Source organism: Rhagoletis pomonella, unplaced genomic scaffold, assembly GCF_013731165.1.
Source record: "Rhagoletis pomonella isolate Grant_MI unplaced genomic scaffold, Rhpom_1.0 Rhpom_scaffold_00001, whole genome shotgun sequence".
Lineage (NCBI taxonomy): Eukaryota > Metazoa > Arthropoda > Insecta > Diptera > Tephritidae > Rhagoletis > Rhagoletis pomonella.
Genome location: NW_023458555.1, coordinates 84,744,182 through 84,754,573, shown reverse-complemented (window position 1 = coordinate 84,754,573; position 10,392 = coordinate 84,744,182). Strand labels below are relative to the sequence as shown.

The 10,392-nt window shown below is 42.5% G+C and overlaps 1 protein-coding gene across 1 annotated transcript in view; it reads left to right on the top strand.

Moving 5' to 3' along the window:
• LOC118733732 (xaa-Pro aminopeptidase ApepP-like) overlaps positions 1-4,724 on the top strand; it is a 104,694-nt gene extending 99,970 nt beyond the window's left edge. The window contains exons 3-6 of the mRNA XM_036463269.1: positions 3,909-4,198; positions 4,265-4,446; positions 4,497-4,646; positions 4,706-4,724. Of these exons, the coding sequence (XP_036319162.1) occupies positions 3,909-4,198; positions 4,265-4,446; positions 4,497-4,646; positions 4,706-4,709 (626 nt within the window). The 3' untranslated portion in view covers positions 4,710-4,724. The remainder of the gene's footprint in view (positions 1-3,908; positions 4,199-4,264; positions 4,447-4,496; positions 4,647-4,705) is intronic.
• The last annotated feature ends 5,668 nt before the right edge of the window (positions 4,725-10,392 follow it).

Sequence of the window (10,392 nt, the reverse complement as noted above, 5' to 3'; positions counted from 1 at the left end):
ATATGTATGTACATACAAACGAGCACCAATTAATTTTATTTAAAGAAATGGCGTGGCGTCTATTTCCGCTGTAGCAAACGTAGTACATAGGGCGACATCTAGATGTCATCTACCTCGCCCTATTCACTACAGCTGTCGCCCTATGCACTATGCTTTTTTATAGGAACTTTTCAAAGCTTTGCTTTGGTGTCGGACACACAACATTGAAATTTTCTGGATCCAAGTTGATGCAAGTTGATAAAAGCGTTGTAAAATGGAGCCCCGGTTTCGGTAGGACTCAAAGTAGAGCCCGCGCTATAACGCCGGCGACTCAACGAGCGGTCAAGGCGGTTAAAAACCGCTGGGTGCAGAACACACCCCAGGCAGCCCCTGGAAAGGTCACCCAAAAACAATCCCGCCGGTCAGAACAGTGTCCCCGTATCGGGATATGGATCGACCGATGTAGTACCTACACCAACACACTCGCGAGCCAAAACAACCGCCGATATGCGTGTATAAACCCTCCTCAAAGTCTAGCCAAAAAGCCAGCAACTCACACAACAGGTTCCCCAGAGCAATTCGCTCGAGAAAGTGGTACCCGGTACACGTAATACGCGGCACACAGCACAACAATCCGCCAAAACAGGCAACCCGGCCCAAAATTACCACCGTAGAAGGCAGAAACCCCGAGCGGCAGTGCAGGAGCCCAAGAATTACCCTTAAAACGGCCACAGGAGCTTAAAAAGACCAACTGGTCCCCAACTGGCCCGAAGGTAGTAGTTTCGGATTAGTCCCAAACTGGTTCCCAACTGGTTCCCGGGCTGGTCCCCGACTGGTTACCAACTGGTCCCAAAGTGGTTACCAACTGGTCCACCTATACCTCAAGTGGTCCACAAGTCACTTCACTTACAAAGCATTCGATTTAGTTGACAATAGTCACATGCATTTACATAAGCCGTCATCGATTCGCCACTTCTCGCTCGCTGTTTGAGTTCCGGTCGCTTAAAGAAGAATTTTGCATGCGAAAGCAACAACAAAGTTAGCTAGCACGGATAGACGATAGCGAGTTTGGTTGTACCTCATTGAGTTCGTTCGTTTCGCCACTCGCTAACTGATGGCGAATCGATGACGGCTATTTGTATGTACATACAAACGAGCACCAATTAATTTTATTTAAAGAAATGGCGTGTCGTTTATTTCCGGTGTAGCAAACGTAGTACATAGGGCGACATCTAGATGTCATCTACCTCGCCCTATTCACTATGCTTTTTTATAGGAGCTTTTCAAAGCTTTGCTTTGGTGTCGGACACACAACATTGAAAGTTTCTGGATCCACAACATTGAAAGTTTCTGGAACACAACATTGCAAGTTGATAAAAGCGTTGTAATGATTCCGAAATAGCTATCATTTCTACCATTTTTTCAAAATTATTGTTGCTTTTCCGCAATAATTTTTCATTAAAAACGGCCTCAAGCTCACTAAAATTGTTGAATATAATTGTTATAATGCCATAAAATAACAAAAACAAATAACTTAAGGACGAGCACACCTAAAAAAAGTTAAACATTCTAAAAATAGAATTATTAACAAAAAACCAACAAAACCAACAACCACATGATCAAGTTTAAAAGGATCTGGAATAGCTGCGCTTGATTGTAGTTGGCTTCCCAGATGAAAAAATGAAAAAAAACAAGAATTTAAAGGCGAACTTAGCACGGTGCGTAGGCCACTGGCTGAGTCAGCTGGGGTTATGGGATCGAATCCCACTGAAAGAAGTCGGATGAGGAAATGTGGTGATTTCCGAAATAGCTTCTACCATTTTTTCAAAATTATTGTTGCTTTTCCACAACCATTTTTAATTAAAAACATCCTCAAGCTCATTGCTGAATATATGTAGTTGTTATAAGGCCATCAAATACAAAAAACAAATCACTTAAGGACGAGCACACCTTGAAAAAAGTTCTACATTCTAAAAATATAATTATTAACAAAAAAAGCACCAAAACCAACAACAATATGATCAAGTTTAAATAGCACTGGAATTAGATAGCTGCAAAATTCAATATTTTCTGTAAAAATGTCTTTTTCAAAAATTGCATGCATTGCTATGTCATGTCAACTCAAACAAGGTGTTATGCCATGTCATTCCATCTCGAACATACTGTTTTAGCATGTCGTTGCTACTTAGCTATGCTGTCGTTCGCTGTTGTGCTTCTGTAGCATATTTTTAATACTGTTTGATCCTGCCTTGGATGAAAATATATAGGGGTTTTTAATTAGATAATTCTTTAATGCATTTTACTATAATAGGTGCTTAAGAAATTTACAAAATCTCTTCCCGTAAATAAAAATAATTAACAATGCTGACTATGTCGCATGTGTCGCATATGTTGCTTGTGTTGATTATTCGACAGTGTCTTCATATGTTACTGTGAAACATGTATGAGCGACATAATATGAACTGGCACTTGCATGATGTGACACATGTCGCTATGTTTTATAGTTCAACATTTGCAGGCCTTTAACTGGAATAGTTGCGCTTGATTGTAGTTGGCTTCACAAATGAAAAAGTGGAAAAAAAGGCATTTCATGTCACCGCGGCCACCTCTGTGCGCGACCTCTAAGGATTTGGATGAAAGTTGAAGAGATTGAAGGTCTAGGTTACATAAATATAAATATAAAGTTAATATGATTTATTAATATTGTTTTTGCTTTTTACACATCTTTCAAAAATATACAATTTAATAAAATTTCAAAGTCCATTTATCATATTGCTCGAGCGTTAGACGATCTAGAGTCCGAACGCATAAGTAGCCCATTGGGTGCTTAAAGTTGACATTATAGACAATGTTTTTATGCCAAAATAAAAACTTTTAAATATGCTATAATCAAAAAAAAATCAAAAAGAAAAATGTTTGATTAATTTATTTTTGTTTTTTATACGTTGTAAAAAATGTGCAATTAAAGCCCATAATAAGACGGAAGAAATACATTTTTATCATTAAGTTTCGTTAAAAGGTTTCCCAGATACAGCACTTTAAAGAAAGGTATGTATGACGTTTTCTTAAAATTTAAGTCCCGTGTAAATAGGCAACCCTACGTCATATCGGCAAAATATGCTGCACGGATATTCGTGTCACCTAGACCTTCAATCTCTTAAAATTTCATCCAAATCCTGAGAGGTCGCGCACACAGGTGGCCGCGGTGACATGAAATGCCTCAAAAAGCAACAAGAATTTACAAGGCGAACATAGCACGGTGCGTAGGCAACTGGCTGAGTCAGCTGGGGTCGTTGGATCGAATCCCAGTGGTGATTTCCGAAATAGCTATAACGTCTACCATTTTTTCTAAATTGTTGTTTCTTTTCCGTAAGCTCATTAAAAAGGTGAATATAATTGTTATAAGGCCATAAAATAAAAACAAATTTATTCATTACCTCATTGATAACTACGATATGTTTACGAGCTTGACAAAATGAACGAATGACACCAGATCACGCAAGAACAAGGGACTAAAAAAGTCGATTTTTAGCGGTTTCTACATCATGTTTCGCTGGAACAAAAATAAATCAAGGAACGAGAACCAAAATTGTTGTCAGCCGCTTTAAACACACAATTTAGGTGAAATTCTTCATTAAAATGTTTTAAAACAGGTTTTCGTGTGGAATTAAATATTCTTTAGTTAATAAAAAGTGGAAAATAGTGGTGGTTGGCATGTCAACAAAAGCTCAGCTGATGAGCCCGCTTTCAAAAACGTTTTTCTCGAAAACAATTACAAATACAAGGCCCCGTTCTTACGTGATCTTGTATAGTTGGTTCATGGCTTGGCAATACATACATATGTATGTAGGTATGTTTAAGTGTATATGTATGCACATAACAATCTATATATGTGATTTAATAATGCTATATTATGTTTATATTTTCAGGGTTTTTAAACTTGCGTGGATCAGATATTGATTATAATCCCATATTTTTCGCGTATTTGATTATTGATTTCAATAGTATTAAACTATTCATTGACAAATCAAAACTTCCAGAAAACTTTGAAAATTATCAAAAGCAAAATGGTGTCGCCATTCATGTTCAACCATATGACTGTATTGGAAGCGAATTACAGGCTTCAATAAGTATATTATCAAGTGGAAAAATATGGATTTCTCCTAACTCAAGCTATTTCTTATGTTCCAAGATACCTAAAAAATTAAGAATACAAGAAGTAAGAACATTACAGATGTGAAAAATATGTTTGCAAAGCTTATAGTTCGAGTTTCATGTGTTTTAGATTACACCTATAGCTATCAACAAAGCGATTAAAAATAAAAGTGAAATTGATGGATTTATTAACTGTCATATTCGTGATGGAGTTGCACTTTGTAAATATTTCGCTTGGCTGGAACATGCTATTCAAAATGGCGAAAACATAAGTGAACTATCTGGAGCTACAAAACTTGAAGCCTTTCGATCGTAAGTATTTCTAAAAAAAAATCGGTTTTGCCTAATTTCTATATTTTCAGTAAAAATAAATACTTTATGGGGTTAAGCTTTCCAACTATAAATGCGAGTGGACCTAATGGTTCCATAATACATTACCATCCAACTGAGAATACCAATCGTTCCATAACAAATAATGAAATTTATTTATGTGATTCCGGTGCCCAGTATTTGTAAGTAGATGTATACTCGTTTACAAACATCGATATGATTTCAGTATTTTTGACAGAAGATAATACAGATTTATGCACAAGGGTTTTACAGAATTAGCCCTATTCTCCAATCTCTTAAAAGATTAAGAATATATAACAACATTTTCAACAAAAATGAGTTTGGAGTTTTATGGCTCATTTATTTTTAATATATCTAATAAGGTAATAGCTAAATGTTTCTGTTGATTATTTATTTTTATTATTTTTTATTGTCTTCCGCATTTTCGTCCGTGTAAAGCTGCCTTTAGGTTAGGTGAGGTTAAACGGGCAGCTCTGCAAAGAGTTCACTCGGAGGCCGCGAAGGCCCATTGTGATGCCCATGGGGGGTTACCACAAGCCTATCCCTACATGTCTTCGAATCATTTTGATTTTCTGGCGAATCCCAGCAGTCCTTCCAGAGGAGCTTTCCCCAAGATATCCAGGTTCTCGAAGAAGTTGTCCCCAAGAAACATGAGGTGTTTTCCTCGAAGTGCTGGACACTCGCAAATGAAGTGATGGACGGATTCTAACTCCTTTTCATCCCTGCAGCTTCTACAGAAATCGTTATGCGGGGCTCCGAACCTGGCTGCCATGTAACAAAGGTCCAGTGTCCTGTTAATATTCCTGTGGGAAGCCTAACGTTTGACTTTGAAAGCCTTAATAGACTCCTTATTCTTCGTTCATCGAGCCGTCGCCAGAGCGATCGCGATACCCTGCAAGTGTGAAAATTTTCCCACCTACTGTTAGTGGCTGCCCTAGCCAGTCTTTTGACTTCTGAAGACAGAAATCGTAGGGGAGGTTTCACGATTTGGGCCGCTTGATTATGTGTTGCTGTAGAGCTTCTAGGGATCTTTGGCATTCTTTACCGCATATCGGGTTAGACGTTGCCGACCCTAAGGCTTTGATAGCCACCTGACTGTCAAGAACGAAGGCAAGTTTAGATGGAGCTAAGTCAATCATGCCCACCAACCTTGCCGCCATATGGATTGCATATATCTCAGCCGGTGACAGGTAACAAGATCAACGGAAATAAGGTCAATTGATTTTATTTCCCACCCTGGTGCGAAATAAAGTCAATTGACATTGCCAAAGTTGCTTAGCTTCGCGGCGGCCATCGTCCGCGCGCCACACCACGTCACGCTACGCACGCCCCCCCCTCTCCCGCCATGCTGTAACGCAGGTAGATTTATTGTTTGTATACGTTGAAATACAATTTTTATATATTTTACATATCAAAGGCTTACATTCAATAATACCCTTTATCTGCACACTTTTCACAAAGATGAGATTCTGATATAAAAATCCACCTAAGATTAAACTGTCATCGGTGATATTCATGCTACCTTATATAACGCTTGACAGAAGTAATATATCAGTGATGACAGGTAATAAGTCCCAGATGGTTTCTAAAATCGCAAATTATTTTTTGTTCAAATTGCAGATAGAGGGTATTAAGAATTTAAGCCCTCGATATTTCACATTTTTATATTTGTAAGTTATTGGAACAAATTGGCTGCAGTAAAAACGCATATAATTTGGGTTTCAAAAGTGTGTAAAAACCAAAAACCAATCAATTAACTTACATGATATCGGTTCCGGTATTAAATAATCAATAATTGTTTATACCCGCATTTTGGCACATTGGCTTGAATGTGCCATCTAGTAAATAGTGTCGTTGTTGTTGTTATAGCGGCTACAACAACCCCGCCCAGATCGGTTGATATCTCAGTCGTTGTCGCCAAGTTCCACTAACGGCAGCCCTAAGAAGCGTGCAGCCTCTACAGGGTCGGTCCACAGGGACAAATCCGTTAGGGTTGTCGGGTTTTCCGGGCATGGGAAGAGATGTTTCGAGTCGTGAGGGGTCTCTCCGCATGCCGGACACTCATTTGGCACATCCGCATTTAATCTGCTCAGGTATGAGTTTAACCTGCTGCAGTAGCCAGAGTGAAGTTGGGCTATAATGGTTCTTGTCTCCCGAGGCAGATGAAGCTCCGTCACGTCAATGTCCGGTGATTGTGTGCCTAGAACGGCATTCACAGGTCTAAAGTCTACATAACTCGACTCTGAGTCCCTGTCAATGCCGTTCAGGGCCTGTCGGTATGCTGACGGGTCCAGAGGCTGCTTAATGAACCTCTGGACTTCGTCCGTCAGTTCGTATAGATGTCTCCTTACGTGCCTAGGCGAGGGCTCCTCTGCAAGCAGCTGTCTGTTTGGGTGGCCGCGTCTGTGCCTCCCAACCAGAAGCTGCTTGCAGAGCATTATGTTGTGCTCCTTGATTGGGAGCATTTTCGTCTAGTCATGGAGGTGGTGTTCCGAAGACATCAGGCGGCATACAGTCGCTGTCCTGAGCGCGGTGTTCTGTGCTGTCTGTAGCTTCATCCACTGCGTCCTACTAGTCCACGGCGACCATACTGGTGCTGCGTAGTTTAAAACCGGACGGCCTGTTGCCTTCTATGTTGCCAGCAATGTTTCTTTGTCTTTGCTCCAAGTACTGCCGGCTAGCGACTTGAGGACCTTGTTGCGGCTCTGTACTTTGTTGACAATAGCGGTTGCGTGCGCAGAGAAGGAGAGCAGGCTGCCGAATGTTACTCCGAGTATTTTGGGGTTATTCACCGTCGGAATTGGTGTGTTATCGACGTGAATTTCCAGCGGTAGCCTGACCTCCTTTGTCCAGGTGGTGAACAAGGTCGCAGAGGATTTCGTAGGGGAGAGGGCTAGACACTTTGCAGCGAAGAAGCGAGAAATATCGGAGATATACCCGTTTACTTTCGAACAGAAGTCATCAATTCCATTCCCACTCGCCATGATCGAGCAATGATCGGCGTAAGAGACAATCGAGATTCCCTCTGGTTGTTGAGGGAGCTTTGACATATAGTAGTTGAACAGTAGCGGGGAAAGGACACCACCCTGTGGAACCCCCTGTTTGATTTTCCTAAGCTTGCTCGATTTGTCCCTAAACATTACCGACGAGTGTCGACCACACAGATAATTTCCCGACCACCGTTTGAGCCGCTGTGGGAGAGAGGAAGCCTCATATCTTCTAGTAGCGTGGAATGGCTGACAGTGTCAAAAGCCTTTGACAGGTCCAACGCTACTAGAATCGTTCTCTCACAGGGACCCTTGCTGATGCTTCGCTGGGGCCAGGTGGTTCGTGAAATACTAGAGCTGCAGGGGCTCAAGTGTCTTCGCTACCGGAAGGAGTGTTATCGGTCGATACGAATCTCCTATGTTGGCGGGCTTCCCCGGCTTGAGCAGTGGGACCACTCTCCCCACCTTCCAGATGTCTGGGATGATGAGAGTGGCCATTGACAAATTGAGGACCTCACTTAGGTACGCTACTCCCGCAGGACCCAAAATTTTCAGCATCAGCATGCATATTCCGTCGGGACCCATGGCTTTGGAGGCTTTCGCCTTCCCGATGGCCACCTGAACTTCACCGCAAGTGAAAGCAAGGGGGGCACAAGTTGCTGGCAGTTTGTGCAGCCTTCTGGTCACTTGACGCTTGGCTTTGTCCACCGGAGGATGCAGTATGAACTGCCGGCTAAAATAGCTCGCGCATCGCTCAGGGTCCGACGAAGCATGGTCGCCGAAAGAAATTTCGACTCTGTCGTCGTGCTTCGTCGGATTGTACAGTGACCTCACGGTTGACCAAAGCTTACTCACACCAGAGGTGAAGTTACAGGTCTTCAGATGCTCTTCCCACTTCTTTCGCTTATGTACGTTCACTAGTTGCCGAATCTCCGCGTTGAGATCCCTGATACAGGGATCTCCGGGATCGGCCTGACGAAGGATGTCACGCTTATCGGCCGGAACAGTCGCTTCGGCAGGGAATTTTGGGTGTGGGTCTGTAATACATCCTGCCGGTACGAAGCGAGCTGCAGCAGCGGTGACAGCCCTGCGGAACTTATGTTCACCAAAATGGACTTCGGTTGGTGTGGGGAGAGCAGCGAAGGTGTTTTCAGTAAATTCCGCGAAGCCTTCCCAGTCAGCTTTAGTGAAGTTGATATAGGTCCGGTGCTCCGCGGAAGCAAAGTCGGTTGGTTTATCGATCGAGATGACTATGGGCAGATGGTCTGATGCCAAAGTCAGCATAGGTCGTCATGATATGCTGTTTATCAGACCAGCTCTGACTGTTCTATGTCTGGCGAGCTGCAGCTGCCCATAATCCTGGTCGGTACGCCGTCGTTCATTGTGCAGAATGTCGAATCGTCTATCTGCTCGGCCAAGTCAGTTCCCCTACGATCGTTTGACGGTGGTTCGGGAGACGTGTGGTAATGCGGGGTGTGAGAGATGTGTGTAGACGTGACGCCATTGGCTGTGTGCGCTGATGAGGTTGTTGCCGCCCTGTGGTGGTGGGTGGCGTCGCAGTTGAGGTTTGCGACCACGCAGTGCAACACGGGCCCTCGAAGTTCCTCGTCCAATCTCGCGTGGTGCGCAGACCTGAACATGCCCTAAAGTGGCACCAGCCAAGGCAGGTGTTGCACTTGACTGAGGTCACATTACGGAATATCCTGGTCTGACATACCGTGCAGATTGTAGGAGGAACCAAGAGTTGTTGGCAGCGGCGTGTGGGTGGTGGTATGGTTGTCTGTGTTCTGTGGTCTGTCGTGGTTGTCGTGTGGTTTATTGTGTTGTTATGTTGTTGTGCTGTGGTGTTTGTGTTGGGCTGCTCAGGTGGACTGGGGTTAGCCGTGGAAGCTGCTCTGTTTGAGCAGCAGGGGGGCACAATCGACGTGGTCCACTGCCGATGTGTTAGTAATCGTGAGCAGACTCTGAGGTGACTCCACCCCTCGCAAGCATTGCACTTGACTGAGGTGGAGTTGTGGTGTAGTCGTCTCTGGCATACACAGCAGGTGTAGGTTTCTGGCCCTGGGTTTCGACTTGATGCCAGCCCTGAGCAGAAGAAAGCGTAGCAAATGTAGCCCTATGGACGAACAACTTCTGAGATACTTCGCCGACCTAAACGGGGTTAGATCGCCGAAACAACAGCCCTTGGTCGGGTAAAACCCGAGTCATTCCGGTACGTAGAACCAGCTGTCGTAGGAATGTAAATAGTGTCGTCGTTCTCCTTAGCTGCTTTTAAATGATGTCGTCACAAATTGCTGGCGGAGACATGAATACAGTGTAAAAAAATTCCTTTTCTATAATTGTTTCCTTATAGAAAGGTTGGTTTCTTTTCCAGCTTAGACCGAATTCTTTCAGTATTCCTCCGGGTTTATTTGGACATGAACTTTTTCTTCAATTTAATAATGTTCGCTTTATTTTTGTGGAAACGAAACATGTTTTGTAAGTTCTGGATCATTTCTATACTCTTCAAATATTTCCCGTATTCCAGCTGCGTTTTTCGTTTCGTTTCGTTTCGTTTCGTTTCGCATCGTGTTTTTACTATAGTCGTTATTTTAAATTTATTAATAAAATCAATTGGTGGTAGTTCATGATTGTGTGTGGATTAATAGCACCACACTGAGGATTTGGCAATAACCTTTTTCATCTATTATAAAACAACACTAACGGGGCAATGTTTATTGTAAGAATAACATTTTTTTTCTATGAATCAACATACTTTAAGCATTGTTGACGCTATTTCCATTTGAATGAGGAAATAGCGTCAATGACTTTATTTCCAAATTTTTTTTATTTCCCTGTTGAAAAGGTATTACTATCAATTGACTTTATATCACACCATTTTTCCTAACGACCGATATTCGTTATTGATAATGAACGAGGT